The sequence below is a fragment of the Pseudorca crassidens genome, chromosome 6, assembly GCF_039906515.1.
Source record: "Pseudorca crassidens isolate mPseCra1 chromosome 6, mPseCra1.hap1, whole genome shotgun sequence".
Taxonomy (NCBI): Eukaryota; Metazoa; Chordata; class Mammalia; order Artiodactyla; family Delphinidae; genus Pseudorca; species Pseudorca crassidens.
Window position 1 is genome coordinate 66348885 of NC_090301.1, and position 18398 is coordinate 66367282.

The 18398-nt window shown below is 36.3% G+C and overlaps 1 protein-coding gene across 6 annotated transcripts in view; it reads right to left on the reverse strand.

Annotated features, from left to right (window-relative positions):
• The window catches only part of SCN2A (sodium voltage-gated channel alpha subunit 2), a 149231-nt gene that overhangs the window by 88532 nt on the left and 42301 nt on the right, over positions 1-18398 (reverse strand). For 2 of the 6 annotated variants that reach the window (XM_067741684.1, XM_067741687.1), the window contains exons 1-3: positions 5662-5815; positions 3637-3954; positions 2636-2754 (exon numbers count right to left, since the gene is read on the reverse strand). In XM_067741684.1, coding sequence (XP_067597785.1) covers positions 2636-2754; positions 3637-3903 — 386 coding nt within the window. In that variant the 5' untranslated portion in view covers positions 3904-3954; positions 5662-5815. Of the gene's footprint in view, positions 1-2635; positions 2755-3636; positions 3955-4817; positions 4894-5661; positions 5816-18398 lie in introns of those variants that run through there. The other 4 variants (XM_067741686.1, XM_067741689.1, XM_067741688.1 and 1 more) reach the window with 4 other exon arrangements.

Consider the following 18398-nt stretch of genomic DNA (forward strand, 5'->3'; position numbering starts at 1 on the left):
ACCTCTTAACTGTGCCCAAGACCCACCATTACCAACCTCAAGCATTGTTATCTTATAGCAAAAGACACTTGAAGTCAGAAAACCAGGATTTGAGCTTAGGATTTGCGTTGTGAGGAATAAGACAAAATCACTGGGAAAATCACCTGCAAACTGTACAGTATTATTTACATCAAAGTTTACTAGGATCTCTAGGCAAATGTGCCTTATCACCAAAAGACTGAAGAATGTGTCTATCAGTCTACCTGCCTTTTCTCATATCTCTACTCCAAGGTGAGATATCTGAAATATAGTATTTTAATTCAGGCAATCAGAGATTTTTAAGAATCTACTTTTTCTACGTTGGAAGAAATCTGTAACTATATGCCATTTGTAAGGTTCTGGGAGAGTCAACCGTTCAGTTTGGCAAATCTTAGATTTACCTGGCTGCCTTCACATTTCAACTTGCACCACTGCAGGTCTCCTAACAACTTTGCCCCTTGGAGGTTTTCTTTTTTACTGGGAAGCAAGTGCAAACCTTCAAATTAAATTGTATCTTGATTCCTGAATAGCCCCCACCATAAACTCGGTCCTCAATGCCCAGAGTCTCTGATCAGAACTTCTAAAACTGCTCTCATCCTCTACCACTGGAAGTCTCTTTTCCCAAACGGCATTAAGTTAGGGCTCCTGGGTCTCCTAATATAGAATTTTTTGGAGTGGAGATTATAGATTTTCAAAAAAAATACTATCTCTCCACAAAAGTTTTAAAACAACAAAAACAACAAAAAATCCTGCCTTTTCCTTTAACATTGGGCATTCTTAATTTTATTTCATCATTCAGTTTCAAGAAAAACAGATTTTTCTGACCTCTTCAAACCTTCCATTTTGTCACTTGTTTTGCATCTAATTATTTAACCTCTTGACTCATTTGTCACTTATTTATTCAATATGTACTCTCTCAGTATTTACTATGAACAGAGCATTGGGCTAAGTCTGAATTTTCCACATAATTTCATGTATAAATTGTGATTATATAGGGATGTACAATTATTTTCAAATATAATAAATAATTTATGGAAAGATTTATTCAGTGCCCAGATTATAAATACTCAAACATAATAATGGACCATAATTTATAGTTCAAGAGACTCAAATCTGAATCTCAATTTCATTATTCATTCCTAAAGCTAACTCAAAGCATTTTTTCTCCCTGTACAACTGGGTTCTCTTACTTGAAAAACAGAAGTAAGGAATCATTATTGCTTAAAAAAAACTCACAAGAAATTATTAAATGTTAAAACATGAAATTAACGTATGAAATTAAAATATGTTGATGTCTATGCAAAACTGGGGGCGGGGGTGGAAAAGGAATGACCTAGAGGTTAAAAGGAAACTTAATTCCAGAATGCCACGCTTCTAAAGACATCATTTGCCACAATGCCAGGCAAGTCTGGGGACATGCTTTACAGCCCCTCCACCCAGAAATTAGATGACTTCCCTGTACCAAGCTTATCCCATCTCTTGAATTCCTTATCTTTTCTAATTCCCTACCATATCTAATTCAAATATTTTCTGGGCCTGCTAGAGGAAGTTAAGTTTTTACTTTGTAAGCCTTAAAGCCAAGCCCTGGGCTGACCATGTTGTAAATTGCAGGCAATGACTCTTTCTAATTAGGAAACAAAATTTAAAGTTGTCCTACCTGAGACTTTGCTTAACTTTCAGTTTCCCCTTCCTTACCTCTAGGTCCTGATATATATCAGTTCCTCATCCCAAGGCTTCTGTGCGCTTCCTGTAAATGCCTCTGCGTAGCACAGCCAGTCTTGCAAACCTTTGCTTCCTTGGTTGTTGCAGGGCTGGCTGTCAGCCAGATCACTGTCCCTGGCCTGGAATAAAACTTCTCATTCACAACTACTCTATTTACCTTCAGGAGTAAATCAAATCACCATCTCCCACCAAGGCGTCATCAATCCCATCTCTAGGAAGTAGATACTTCATGAGGAGAATGAAGCATGAAATGAGGATGTATATGTATAAATAGAAATTAAACCTTTGGAAAGAGATAATTGTAGCAGGACCTGAGACTTGAATAAAACATAGGAACAAGTGACCCAAAAAAGTGACATTTGAAAGGCTAATGTGTATTCCATCACAATTATAAACATTTATAACTCAAAGCTTTCAAATGCTAAAATGAAAAGCAGAAAGTAGTAAAATTCAGATGAAAAAGATATAAAATTGTATAATTCAGATTATGCATATATTTTCCAAATGTAAAGTAGTGAAGAAAATTAACTCACAGAATTTACCCATTACATAGATAACCTTGTAAAATTTGAAGACTTATAAAAGGAGAGCCTGGTAATACTGTCAAAATTAATGAAGAAGTCTTGGATGTAGTAGGTAATTCAGAGGGAGAAGAGGAGGAAAGAAGAAAGAAAGAAGTAGTAAGTCAGGGAAAGAAGAAATACTTGGAAGATGGGGCAAAGTGTTTCACTTACCTATGATCCCATTTTGCAATAATGCGAACTGTTGAGTAAGAGGGAAAAAGAAAGAAAGAGCACATAACATTGCCAACCACGCATATTTCTGAAAAATTCCCAACTCAATAAGTCAGTCAAAGAGCAAAATCATATTAAATGACTATTTGAAAAAAGGATATGAATGTACCAAAATCTTAATAGCTAATTTTCTAATAGGGTTGAAGGGAGTTAAAATGTACAGGGCAGGGGTGGCACTGAACCGAGAGATTGCTTTCCCTTTATTCAATACTATAAACGTCTGAAAAAGAAAACAAACACATAAAACAGAATTTAGAATCTTAGTATTAAAATTAAGAATATTTTAAGAAAAAAGTGAGACAACTTTTTAGAAATATTGTCTTATAAAATAATATAATAATATACTAATTACCAACATATGACATGATGCTGTGTACTTTCTCTATAAACTCTCCTAAATTTCATAAGTGATATGAGGATTTAAGAACATAAAGAAAATCTGTAGTCACTGCCATAGGAATACTTAGCATCCTTATCAAGTTTTAATATCAGTATTTTAAAACTGTAATTATAATCCACAAAGAGCTCAAAAATGAGGCTTTGATTCATTTTTCTGTTAGATAAAAATTTTCTCAGAGGAACTTCAGGGTTTTCCAGAGGTGTTGTTTGATCACACTCTTTTTTGGGCACTTAAAAGCCACCTGCTTTTATTTCTTCTGGGGGGAGCCATGGAATGGGCAAAGTTTATGGTGTGAAGGAATAAACCTGCTGAAGATCAAAGTACCTTATGTAGAGCTAGATATTGTAAAGAGGAATTTGGATACTACTCCTGGAAATATTTTTAATGCATAAAAAAATATACTCCTTGTCTTAACTTTCTGCTTCACCACACTGTAAGGTAAACAGACTTTTGCCCTTCCTCATTTCCCCCACTGCAGGATGCCCCTTCAGTTCTCTGCCTGTCCTGGACATGGGTTCAAATGAGTGCTTCCAAAAGGCTTCTAGGGTAATGGGGCCATTACATGGTCAAGCCTACCTAGTACCCTAATGATACTTCAGACAGAGGGGAGGAGGCGCAACATTCTTCACCTGACATCCCTGGCCCTAGCCCGGAAGCAATTAGGAAGTAGGGGAAGTAAAGGCAACTTGACTAAGAACTCACTTTCTTATTGATATAGTAGGGGTCCAGGTCCTCCAGGGGCTCTGACACCATCTCTGGAGGAATGTCTCCATAAATAAATGGAAGGGATTTTCCTGCTTCCAAGTCACTATTTGGCTTTGGGCCATTTTCATCATCTTCATCCTTGCGTTCTTGTTTGGGTCTCTTAGCTTTCTCTTCTGCAATGCGTTGCTCAATAGCAGCAAGGGATTCCCTGGTAAAGAAGCGGAAGCTGTCAGGTCCTGGCGGTACCAGCACTGATTGTGCCATCTTTTCATCCTGCTCCTTTAATCACTGTTTAGCTCCTTGCATAAGAAAGTGCTATGGAAACGAGAGAGAGATAGAGAGAGAGAGAGAGAGAGAGAGAGAGAGAGAGAGAGACAGAGAGAGAGAGAGAGAGAGAGACAGAGAGAGAGAGACAGAGAGAGAGACAGAGAGGGAAAAAAAGCAACGGTCATTAGGATAAAATGTGACTGTGGCCAATTACATGATACTGAGATAAAATATATAAACCAAGCTATCTGTAATATTTTACTAAGGAAGCTGCACTTGGCACTCGGGGGATTCTCCTGCATGCATTCATCTGCTTGCATGGAGATCTATCTTTCACATTCAGTAGGTGTCTATGAGGTAATCTAATCTCCCACTCCCAAAATGTTTTAAGTGAAAATATCCAACTCAGAGCTCAGAAATGGAGAATACTGGTTTGTGCTTGCTGTTTCACTTGTGTGAATATTTTGGCAGCCATCTTTTTCAGCATCCCTTCTGAAAAAAATATCCGAGATCCATAACAAGAGATGAATAATTATCAAAAATTGCAGAACCTGGGCTGTGCAAAGATCTTGCATGTATCTCTCCATTTTTTTCCATGTTCCCTTTGGCCTACTTTTCCACCTCAAAGAGCTTATTCAAAATCAACGCACCTGGTAAAGAGCTCTGGAAATCCTGAAATGCCAGGCTGTGGAAACATAGGTAGATACTGCTTGAAAGCAAGGGAGCGGGAAGGAGCAGGGAATGCCGGATTGCATTTGGAACTGCTCGGAAGCTGCACAGGAAGGGACCCAGCTCCTGCCAAACCAGGCAGGAAGTCACCCACGTCAAGAGGTCTGGAGCTTGGACCCCCTGGTTTAGCAACCTGCTGCTAGCTAGTGTAATTGCTTCTTAGATTAACAAATTTGCAGTACCTTAGGAAATACTGTAGAGATAGCTCATTTTCTCAAACAGTGCCCATTTCTTAAGAATCCACGTAGCAGATTTGGACTTGAAAAAAATAGTAAGTTTAAGATAGTTTATCTTTTACATGAACTCCTATTATGCTGGTCTTTGTGATAACATAAATGGAGTTTTACTGTATTCTAATCATATTTTACTGGGCTAACATATATAGCTCAAGAGAGCACACCAATCATTTCAAACGTTATCTCTGAATCAGTGGCAAGAGTTTCTATGCTTTTTGAAATAATACAACCAAAATCTTGACTCCAGAATGCCATCTATATACAATCACTTATCTGTTTTTCCTTCTTTTAAAATATCAATCCATTTTAACCCTTACCCTACAGGAATGAGAATTACCATTTAATTACATGAGGTGCATTTTCTAAAAGTAAAATTCATTCACATCCAGATCATTTCTGTAGATATGCTAGATCAAACAGGGAAATCTAAAATAACATAAGTTACTGTACCATTTCCACATTTTTTTTTTTGAAGTAGACCAGGACCTTTCAGCCACCAGCTAGAAGACTGCCTTCTCAGTATCACAGAGCCTCCAATACCTCCCTCATTTTCCTCACCCATCCCCAGAGACCCTTAGGCCTAGTGACAGGCATAGGCATGAAGAAGGTCCCTGCACATTTCAAGGAGGAACCTGCCATGCCTGGATGCTCTAATAGAAGAGACATGCTAAAACATGCAGACAGCAGCTTCAAAATGAAAGTGGTCCTCTGCAGATTCCCCCAAGGATTCTACTGTAAAGGTAAAGAAGCATCACAGAGAATAAGCATAATAAGAATATTAAAACATTACCCCTGCAGAATCTTTTACACCCAGAGTTTAGGATTGATAAGCTGGCACCATGAAGACTGCAGCTAAAATTCCATCATGCTTTTTTTCTTTTTTTCATTTTTTTTTAATTCTCCTTCAAAGACCACACCTAACTTCCTGTGAAAGGATTCTGGTAACTGAAGTAAGAACAGGCATTTCCTGTGCGGGGACTACAAAATGGCATTATTATAACTACCACTAGAGGGCGGGGAACTGTGAAGAGAAACCCCTCAGTGTACACACAGAAGCATGTTTGAAGCAGCCCAAAGCTCTCAGTAATGGAGCTCTAATCTTCTACAAGCTTTTCTTAGAACAGAACATTAAGACTTAGCTGGTTTGAATTACTAATTTTGTTAACTGATAATGCTTCCATTCATGCTTTTTATTTGCTAAGCCAAATTGAATCGACACAAATAACTCAAAGTAAAAAGAAAGTAAATAAAGAAGGGTTAAAAATAAAAACTCATAAAACAGCAATTATATTAATGAAAGTCTTACATACATGAGCTTTAACATTAGCCTCAGCCCCAGAGTATCTGAAATCCAATCAAGGGCTTTGATAGTTCAACAAAGAGGTGGCCTTTGTGCTATCTAAGTTAACTTTCTCTAGAAATAAAACTAAACTAATGGGACACCAATATTATTTTATCTCTAATTTAAGCGGCTGAAAAGAAACCAGAAAAAAATGAAAGCCAGTGAGATACTAGATGCCAATACTTAGTTTAATAACATAGCTAAGATTTGCAGGCTAACTATGTGCCTGTCACTGACCAGGCTGAGTCTGTATGCACTATATCATTTAATCCTCCCTGTAACTCCATCAGATAAAGGCTTTCATGATCCTTATTTGAAAACTGAAGAAAGGAAATACACTGAGGTTAGGAAAAGTTACCTAAGATCACACAGGCAGGATTCAAACTTAAAATCTGTGAGCTTTATTCAGCCATAAACAAAATAAAAACAAAAACAAAGAATGAAAACACCTCATGGAACTAAATCCTAAAATAAAGATTAAATAAAAATCAGTAAGTGGCATCAATTATAATCAGAAACAGTCATAATGATTAAGTCAATATATTTATTACATATTTTCTAGCTTCACCATTTTCATTAGAAAAGGTATTTGATTGAAACAAGCAAGAATAAGATATAGCCAAAAAGAATTTTTTAATTCATTCTAGCATGTCTGTTTTGGTTATAGAAGCAAAAGAATGACCCAAAGTGGCTTAGGTAAGAGAAAGAAAGAAAGGAAGAAAGGAAGAAAGAAAGAAAGAAAGAGAGAGAGAGAGAGAGAAAGAAAGGAAGGAAGGAAGGAAGGAAGGAAGGAAGGAAGGAGGGAAGGAAGGAAGGAAGGAAGAAAGGAAGAAAGGAAGAAAAAAAGAAAAGGAGGAAGGGAGGAAGAAAAAAAAAAGAAAGAAAGGAAAGCAACATGGGAATTCATTGTCAAGGTTTATTGTTTAGGGCTAGCTATAGGCATGCCCAATTGATGTTACCAGCACCTAATCATACTGTATCCTTTGGCTCTGACTTCTATGGTGATAGCTTTTCATTCCTCATTGTAGTAAGATGCTATAGCATCTCTGGCCTCCCAATCTCCCAGATTTAAATCCAATCGGAACAAAGACCCAGAAAAACTCTCAGAGCATCTCACTGGCTTCAGTTGGGTCACATGCTCATTATGAAGTAATCAGGCTGTCCAGGGTGATGCAATGCTTTGTGCTTTGATTGGCTTCTCCTAAGCCAATGCCTCATCCTGGACTAGGGAGGAAATCCTACTTGAAACCTATGAACAGTCAGGGTTGTGGAATCACTCAGTAACAGGAACACACCAAGTTATGTGCATTTACATTAATTGTAGGGTTACCCTTTTCTCTCCCATTGATCCTAGCCAGTGAATGTGTCTTAGGATATTTAAAATGGTGAACACAAAATATTTTACCAAAACATCCAAGACATACGATGAACAACACCTGACTATTTTTTCCGTCTCAAAATGTCTTTTGTAAAATATAGATAAGAATCACGGTCTCTTGTTTCTGATTTCCCAGGATGATGTTTTCAGAAGTCAACATATTAGTTTTTCTTGCATTTGCCCTGACCCTTGTTAACATCATGCTGACATTTTATGAAAATGCTAAATGACATATGTTACATGGTTTTTAAATTTCATTCAGTTGTACTACTTTTCAGACAGAAGATTTTGTACAACTTTTAAGGCCAGACACTATATTTGGAAGACCCATAAATAATGGGAAAGGCAAGCAATATAATTTTAAGTGGTTAGAAAGAATATTAAGAATTGGATTTCTAAATTCCAATGACACTTCTGTTTTCCTTTTGATGTCTTGTTTTTAAAATTTGTCTCACTTATAAAAGAGGAACATTAATTTTCTAAATTAAAATATAAAAGAAAAATTAACGATATTATTACACATGCTGATATTTACAAAAAGTTGTATTACAGTGATATGAAAGAGCAATAACAAAACAAAGAAATAATAGTATATGACTCAATTCCTTTCCACAAAGATTCACATTTATATTAATAAGTACTCTAAAATTAAATTTATACTAAGAAAATTAGTGGCTTATTACATTTTATGGATAAGGAAATAACTATAAAATAGTTTATAATTGATGATTGTGGATAAGTGCTCAAAAACCTTAGACGATTTTGTACCTAAGAGTTAAGAAAGCTGAGAAAGACTAAGGAATATCTTTTTCTGAAAGTGATCTTTTAATCCTATTTTAAAATTGTAATTTTTAATTTTCTTCAGCACATTAAAGTAATACTGGAAACATAAGCTAAGGAAAGATTTGCTAAGTATTACCTGGAGATTAATTTTCTGTATTTTCTAGTTTCCTTAATCTATAGGTTTGAGTCTATTTTCTCATGAACTTTTTGATTGTCACTTACTGTGTTTTTGCATATCCTTCTTCCTTTAACCTTGATCCACTAGCTCATTTCCATAACTAACAATTTCCGTAAGAGTGAGAAAGTTCTGAACTACCAGACTTACATGTTTTCTCACTACAGATTAGAAAAAGAGCATAACAGAAAATAAAAGACATATGCTCAGTACGTACTGTTCAGATAAAATGTCATTTTTCTTTAAATGCTAGTTTTAGTTACAACACTTTTTAAAAACCTTATTTTCAATATTTTATAATCATATGATATTTGTTGAGCAACACTCTTTATAGAAGTATAGATATTCCTTTAAATGACTGTTATCTTTTTAAACACATTTTGTTTTTCTTTAACAGAGATGTACTCCAGTGCTATCGTGATCCCTGGGAAATATCATTCAAGGTAACAATAATCACTTTCATCAAATTTCCTGGGAAAAAATAAATTATATATGAAAACATGCCTCCATTTTTATACAAGCATTTTCATTTTATTGCAGGTAGGGTGGCAACTTGTTTCTACATCCTTTATCTTCAGATATATTAAATGCATGTTCACATCCGTGAAATACTTCAACCCTGCCAAAATGACTTATCAACTGGAAGTTCACCTCTAATCTGATTACATACTAGTTTGTTTTTGATGGATTGATCATACTAGAATCATTGAATTCTACTTCTGGATCTTAAGAGTCAACTAAGGAAGGAAATTTCCTAAGGTATGGTCCTCCCCATGAGAGTGAGACAGTTCCATGTTCTCCAAAGGCTTGAATATTTCCAGCTCAGTTTTCTTCCTTCCTTCTGTTTCACTGAGGATTGCTACCTAAAACTGTCCCCCTCAGCCCTCATCCTTTTTTATAGGGGAGAAAAAAGTGGCCTCTAACCTCGTAAGTGGGATAGTAAATCTGAATGTCTGGGCATCTTCCCCAGGAGAGAACAATCAGGCAGAGCCAGGAGCAGGTCTTTGGAATGAAAAACGATACTCAAAAGATAGCTACATTCCAAAGTGTCCTAGATACAAAATTTGTGCATGCCTGTGTGTGTGTGTGTGTGTGTGTGTGCGCGCACATGTGTGTGCCTCAGAGAGACAAAGAACTGGAAATGAGAATGAGTGCGTAAGAGACCATGGATTTGTTTCTTCACATCATGTTAGCATGACCTAAATTCTGGCACTCTACCTGGTTCTTGCTATTAGTTGCCACATTTAATTCTTGTAATATTTTGTTAAGGAAGTAGTATTGTGGTCACTTTTCTAATGTGATGGTGATCCAGGCTTACATAGGCTGTGTAACCTGACATGGTCACACAGAGCCAGCATTTAAACTCACATGTGTCTGATTTCAAATTCAAATATACTTCATTGTCCCATTTTGCCTCAGGAGTGAGAAATGTACCATTGATACACAAATTGAAAAGGATAATGTGAAATAAGTCTGATTTTTTTAAGTCACTGGATCCCCATCTATAGCTAAGATGTTTGTAGGGTACACTAAGCTCACTGCTATTAAACAAACCGGTGACCCACTAGGGTAATTCAGTTTCCCCTTCATAATCTTGCTATTGTGGGGTTCGCTTGACTTCCGCGGGAATAAGCTTTAAACTCTGAACCTCAGTGTTCTCATCAGTAGACATGAAGGCTCATTTTGAGTTTTATGAAATAAATTTATAAGAACAAACTAAGCACTATGACTGGGACATAGCAGATGCTTAGTAAATGCTGGCTTCTTTTCCTTTTTTCAGAGATACCTTAGTGCTGTTGTTTGTCATTTGAAATTTTTATTAAAGTTATTTCTGTAAAGCTTCTCTCTCCATTATCCCATCTTCCTTATCTTATCCCATTTTTGTTTGTGGTTTCCAGTGTCCAGCATAGTACTCACCTGAGATAAACCGTTCAGTAAATCACTGACGAATTAACAGTTGTAACCCTATATTTATTCAGGAGCTTTCTTGGTCTTTTTACTGAGTACACTTTCTTTCCTTTTGGGGATAATTCATGACACCAACTAATTCTAGGTTTCTGATTTTGTGGTCGTTGTTTCAGTTATATAGAACTTTATACGTGACCACATACATTTATGGCACCTCTATAGTTTGAGCTGACCTCACCTTTCCTAATACGTGCCCTTAACCTAAAGTCAGACTACTATCGTCACTGCCTCTCCTCTCCATCACACATGCACACACCACACACTTGTGCACATATACACAGATATGTTTGTTTCTGTTTCTCTAGCTTATTTCATCAGCCCAGGAAGTTCAACATTTATTTATTTACTTTTCACAATCTTATCAATTCTTCACGAGCCATTGTTCTGGAAAACGTTAAGAAATTTCTTCTTCATTTTCTGAATTTCCATTATATTTATGGTAGAAAAACAGTGCAGTATTTACTTCTTAATGCATACCTCTATATACATTTTCCTTTGCTTTAATTTGTCCCTAAATTACTATTTCTAGGTCAGTTTTAATGAAACTAGAGCCTTACATTTGTCATCCTCATCCAAGTATCGTCAAGGGTTCTCCATTACCATCCACATAAAGTACAAATTCCCCTGCCTGACATTTAAAGGACGCTCCGAATTTTCTTTCCAGTCTTACATCCTGTCAACCTCTACCCCTACCTGTCATAAAGACAAAATAATTTGTTCAAGTTTTCCTAAACTTGCACTGTGATCTCTGAACCTTCACTTCCAAGCAATTGATTACGCCGTTTTCACGACCTGACATTCACTATATTACCAATTCAACCTGATGAGACAATAGCAGTTTTAAATCTCAAATACTGCATTTTCCATAAATACTTCCACATCCTTCCATCCTGTTATGTCCTTCACTTTTTTGAGCTAAATAACACTTGGTTTTTACACACTATTTGTTATATTTATGTAACTGCCTTGAGATAAGTGGATGATGTTCTCCTCTTTGTAACTCTTGAAGTTCATAAAGCAATACCTTGCACAAAGTAGATACCCAATAAAAGAAATGAATAACAAAAGATCTCAAAGAGACAGTATTGAACAAGCTGTGATGTTGAAGGGGGCCTGGATGTACAACAGGCTCTTGTGACTCAAGAGAACAGATCTAAGATGCATGTGAATGTCATAGGAAAAAAACTGATTCGATATAAATAATAATGTTCAAATTCTTAGACCTGCATAAAGCAAAACAGCTACTCTTTAATAAGAAGTAATTCTCAGTTACCAGAGATATCAAGCTCATACTGTAGAAAGGATGCTTGTCTGGGCAAATAATTGGAATAAACAATTCCAAAAATATTTCCAACCTCCAGATTGTATGATTGCCTAAAAACCAGAGCATCAAATTATCTTTTACTAAAGTAAGAAAAATGGAGACAAAATTAAATTAGTTATTATGGTACTTTACATAAATTCTGGATTAGAGATAACAACATCCAGAAGATGGTGATAAAAACATTTTGTCTCCCCGATCAGTGGTTGCCGCTGCTTGGTAATGAGCAGCATGAGGGCAGGGAGTTTGTCTGGACCTGCTAACCACCTTCTTCTCCAGTGCTTATTGCATCATGTGGTTTCTTCATAAATATGTGGAACTGAATTAAAAATGAGACTTAATTTGCATTTGCATAACTAGACCAAAAGAGGTCAGAAAGAAGACACAGTAAAAAAGGATCTTAACATAAAATCTGGCTTGTTTTAAAAATACAATCAATTACTGCTTCTTGGAATGCAATAAGAAAACACTGAAAAGCAATGGTAGAAGTTTTTCTTGCCTCTTTTTAGGATAAAGAATGAATCTATTTGTCTTTGTTGAGTTCACATGGTAAAAAATATATTTTCAGCAAATATGTGTCCACATACATGTCTTCCTTTTAAAAATTAGTTACCTTGGAGGTCCAGGCACTTAAGCCAAGAGGGTTATGGCTCTAAATAGTTTGGGATTTCCTTCTTTTGGGGTTGTTGCTTATTTTCTAGGGAGCTAATTTCAGGTTCTTTTTTTTCCCACCAAACTTTTTTGGCACTCATCTTCTTGATTTATGCAACATCACTCATTCTGAGGAGCTCTAACTGACTTACTATTATTTGGTGTATACCAGGCTTCTGAAGAAAAGGCAGTAACTTTGGAGCCAGACAGAACTAGTTTGCATCCTTACTCTGCTACTTTCTAGCTGTGGTTCTTTGAACAAAGTACTTGAATTATAATGAGGATTGAAGATGATAAGTAAATTACCCAGCACACACACAAGATGCTACTTATTCCATTTTTTCCCTATACGCTTCAAGTTCTTTTTTTTTTTTAAGCATCTTTATTGGAGTATAATTGCTTTACAATGTTGTATTAGTTTCTGCTGTATAACAAAGTGAATCAGCTATATGTGTACATATATCCCCATATCCCTGCCCTCTTGCATCTCCCTCCCACCCTCCCTATCCCACCCCTCTCGGTGGTCACAAAGCACGAAGCTGATCTCCCTGTGCTATGCTGCTGCTTCCCACTAGCTAACTCTTTTACATTTGGTAGTGTATATATGTCCATGCCACTCTCTCACTTTGTCCCAGCTTACTCTTTCCCCTCCCCGTGTCCTCAAGTCCATTCCCTACGTCTGCGTCCTTATTCCTGTCCTACCCCTATGTTCTTCAGAACCATTTTTTTTTTTTTTAGATTCCATATGTATGTGTTAGCATACGGTATTTGTTTTTCTCTTTCTGACTTACTTCACTCTGTATGACAGACGCTAGGACCCCTTCAAGTTCTTACAAATAACACCGTATGAAGCAGAATAAATAAGACTAAATATAAAGCTAGAAGTCTGATCTTTTGCAATTTACAATCCAGTTTATCATTTACCAAAAAAATTTTTAAGCGCTCACTAAAACCCAGCATTCTTCCAGATGCTTACAGACAAATCTCTGCCCTCATGAAGCTTATATTTTATGTATCCTAGTACTACAGATTATGTACAAGAAAATTAATTATAGAATATAGCAGGTGGTGGTAATTGCTATGGAAAAAGGTAATGTAGGAAAGAGAGAGAGAGAAAAAAAAGACAGGGTAGAGAGTGAGGGAGAAGAAGGGTGTGTTGTAACTTGAAATAGAGTGGTCAAGGAAAGTCTTGCTGAGGAAGTAACATTCAAGCAAAATCCCTGAAGGACTCACAGAAGCCAGCCATGTCATGAGCCTTCCTGGATGACAGGGTCGCAAGCAAAGCAAACGCATCGAGAGTTGCAAAAAGGTATTCAGGTTTGGAAAGGCCTAAAGAAAGGTAAATAACATTGAAAGAATGAAATGACCATGCAAAGCAACACATATCAACAGGAAGAAGAAAGTGGAGCAGGTAGCAGGGACAGTGAGCATAGCAGCAGATGCTGCCAACCTCAGTTAGGCCTGCCATCTGCTTTCCCAGCAGTTTCACCGGGGACACCTGTGACATAAATGTCAAGATCAGAGCCCAAGCCAGAACCTGAGAAGCAACAATCATACCAGAAATGAAGGAAAGCTCACTGCCACTCAATGTCCTTAGCCTGAGCACAAAATGGGGATGTTAAAAGCAGGATAGCCACGCCCGGTGCCTCAGAAAAATCTAAACCTGGATGGCCGTCTGCAGAGTGGACCCAAGAACCGCCTTATGGATAGATACGGAGTATACAGGAGCCAAATTTAGCAGCTAGAAACAGCTCAACATCAGAGAAGCAGGCAAAGCAAAATGCTGCCTATCCTTAATGCCTAGAAATATTTGTTGAAATTTTAAAAGATTAGAAAAGGGATATTCCTTTGGGACCGTGATGCAGTTTTAAAATAGACCAATGAAAAGATATAGCACCAATTAAAATCACAGCTGTGAAACAGGTATTGCTTACAAAACTTTTTGTTTGTTTGTTTTTATGTATGAAAAGTGTGCTGCTAATGCATTTGTCTATTCAACATGGTGGCAGCTATCTTCACTAGCATATTCCCTGGCTTCTAATCACTCCTAATACATTTTAGAGAAAACAAATAGAGAATTAGTCACTCTTCCCTCAAGCCTTAAGGGCTCCTTCCTGCCTCTCTCCCTCCCTCCCTTCTCTCTCTCTCTTTCTTTATTTCTATTTCTTCTTTCTTTTCCCCCTCTCTTTAGAACAAGGATAATTCCTGTCCTGATCAAATCCATAAGGTTGCTGTTGGGATGAAATTAGATTATTTAAAGTAAACCATTTTTTGAACTATAGAGCCCTATAACATTGTTTACTCATTTTATTATTTTTCTTCATATTATTAAAACATTAAATTTGCCTGTAGAAATGAATGGAGAAAGGGTATTTTAAACAAAAAGAAATGACCACTTACGTTCTATGTTTAAAAGTTTCCCTACATAACTCCATGTATGTGAATTATAAAAGTATGGTTAGAACTCATAAGATGGTTAGATTTTGAACAGCTCTCTATCCATGCACATAGATGCAGAAGCCCACATATGTCAGGTCACATGATTTCCCTCCCACCATATTGCTGTACCAGTTTCATCTGCAAACTAAAACAGGAAAAATAGCAGGCTTAAAAAGGGAAAAGGGCAAAAGCCTCAGGAAAACATACCGCCTCTCCCCAATAAAGTGATCATTTGCCTTCTACATATTCACTTCCAGGCTCATATTCATGAATGACATTTCCCATTTATTTTTCTCACTCCCAACCAAAATATACTGAAATCATTAAAAGCAAGGACCGATCTGTAAAAGCAGCCTCATCACTTGGAAATTATCAAAGGGCAAGAAACGACACACATTTTTTTAAAAGTTCGAATCATGATCACAAATTACAAACTGAATGTTCTTTTGGTTTCTCATAAAAGATACAGAGAGAGAGAGAGAGAGAGAGAGAGAGAGAGAATGGTTTGAGTTCTATAAAGAAAATGTTCTTCCAAATAAAAGAATTTGCAAATTAGAAGATATGATTTATATTTAGAATTAAACCCCTACTTTCTTTATGGCACTGAGCAAATTCTTTTCCTTGTATTGGCACCATAACCAATGCTAATTAAAATCATAGGTTTTGTGTTTGGAAGGGGGCCTCCCAAGAGATCATTTAGTCAGACTACTTATATTCATTAAGGATTGAACTAAAATCAGAGACAGATGGCTTTGTCTCAGATCTCAGAACAGAGATTTCTCAATTTTCCTTGGTTGTCTATTCAACTCTTTAATCACCATCTAACTTACTCTTTAGTTATAATCTGTTAATATTAACGCTATCCAGACTATTTCTGCTAGTGTTTCATTGGATGGAAATGGAAGCACCATACACATCTCAGTATGGGATTTATCAGGGTGAAATTGCCAAAACATTTATTTAGCATTCTTTTTATTGACATTGAAAGGATATTACCTATTAGTTCAATCAAGGTACAGTGACTCAATAACAACTGTAGTAAAAAAAAAAAAACACTGGCTGATGGTGGGTTGATCCCTATAATTCTAAGCCTTTAGTCTGCTTTTCTGCCCATTCTCTTCCCCAATTCTTCTGAAGAAAATGTAAATTTGATTAATCAGTTCCTGAGACAACATTATAGTTAATAGTTATAGTTATAGTTAACAACTTTTAACATGTTGTAGTCTGTCATTCAGTATAGAACACTTCCTAATTTTCCTTATGATTTCTTTGATTCATGGATTGACTTAAAAGTGAGTTAATTTTTCAAAAAAAAGGACTTTTTCTAGATGTCTTATTGTTATTGGTTTCTAACTTAATTCCACTGTAGCCAAATAATCAAATAGATTGAGACTTATTTTATGGCCCAGCATATGATCTTTGGTGAAAGTTCCATGTGCACTTGAAAAGAATGTATATTCTGTAGTTGACTGTAATATTCTATAACTGTCAATTTGAGCCTCATGTTTGGTAGTTGATAATACTATTTGTCTCCTATGTCCTTACAGGCTTTTTCTACTTGCTTTATCAACTACTGAAAGAAGACTGTTAAAATCTCTAAAAATAATTGTGCATTTGTCTATTTCTCACTTTAGTTCTGTCATTTTTTTCTTCTGTTTTAGAATGTTATGATTTTGTCATACACATTTAAGAATGCTATGTCTCATTACAAATCTGACCTTTTATCCCAATGAAATGACCATTTTTATCTGTATTAATATTCCTTGTCTTGAAGTCTACTTTATTTGATATTAATATAGGCATTTCAGCTTTCTTTTCCTTAGTGTTTAAAGGCTATATCTTTTGCCATTCTTTTACTTTCAACCCGTCTGTATTTTTATACTTAAAATGTGTCTCTTAAAAACAGCATATCATTGGATCTTGTTTTTTATCCAGTCTGCTGAGAATCTCAAGAGAAGTGAAAAAAACCTATACAGGAATGTTCATAGCACCTTTTTCATAATAGCTAAAACTAAGAAACAACTCAAATATCCATCAATAGGTTAATGAAAAAATAAATAAAGGTGTATTTATCCAATGGAGTACCACTTGACAAAATGTTATGAACTACTTATATATGCAACAAAATGTCTGAATCTAAAAAAAAACACTGTGTTGCGTGAAAGAAGCCAAGAAAAAAACACCACATACTTCACGGTTTCATTTATGTAAAGTTTTTGAGCAGGCAAAACTAAGATATGGTGATAGAAATCAGAACAGTGTTTGTCTCTGGAGGCAGAAGGAATTGACCAGGAAAGGGCATTGGGGATGTTCTGGGCATAGAGATGTTCTACATCTTGATCAAGATGGTGGTTACACAAGGAATACATTTGTCAAGACTTAAACTAATTCATATCTTATTTTATGCAAATTATACTTCAACTAAAGAAAATGGGATGAGCCCAAGTTCTACTGCCTTTCTTCTACCTCCTGTTTTCCAGTAAGTCTGTGTGACTACACCAAGCCAGATCTGGGTGAGCTGAGGCAAGCTAACCATCTTTGTTCACTCTCTTGTTGACCCTCTTTCAGTTGATAGAGTGTTTCTATCAGGTATCTTCAATTTACTCTCTCCATGTGGTCGAGATAAGACTATAAGCTCCTCTGACATGGATTCACACTTTAAAGGGAAGTACAAGCCAATTATGCACCTAAGATAATTAGCTCTAAGATCATTGGGAGTTGGCTCTTTTTGGTCTTTGATCATATCACTATCAATCTTCCTTGCCCCCCCAGCCCCGCCCAAAGAATTTGAAACCTAATTTAGTCCAAATAAACACATGGAAATTTAAATGACAGTACTGAGTACAGTAACAGTATAAGAGAAAAATGTACAAAAACAATACAGCTAACAAGTTGATTTGTTTGTGACAGATTTTTTTTAATTTAACAAAATGTTTGTATATATGTTATGTATTTATCACTTACAACAACCCTAGGTGGTAGATCAGGGACGTATGAATAACTTCATCTAATAGATGAAGAAGCTAAAGTTTTTAGTCAGCTATGTCACTGGCCACAGCAAATACACAACAGATACAAGAGTGCAACTTACATATTTTGACTCTCACCCCAAAAGAATTCATTTTATATCCCTCTCTGTTTATAAGAGGTTAAAGGCATTGAGGGCTGAAGTGATCAACAAAAGCTTCTTAGATGAGGTGGAACTTAGGCTAAGCTTTAAAAGCTGTACCAGAAGAAGAGGACATTCCTATGGGAAGGGAAATCATAATCAAAGGCTCAGCCCTAAGCAGGGCTTGGCTCTGACCTACAAGAGAAAACAAGACAGGTCAGGGCAATAGCAAATGAAAAGATCAATTGAACTGAAGTGGAAGGTCTTGCCTAGATCAAATTGCAGATCTAATCAGGGAAGGATATAAGAGGCGAGAGCAGGGAAGGTGTCAAATAGAATGCCAAAGGTCAGTGCAATTTGC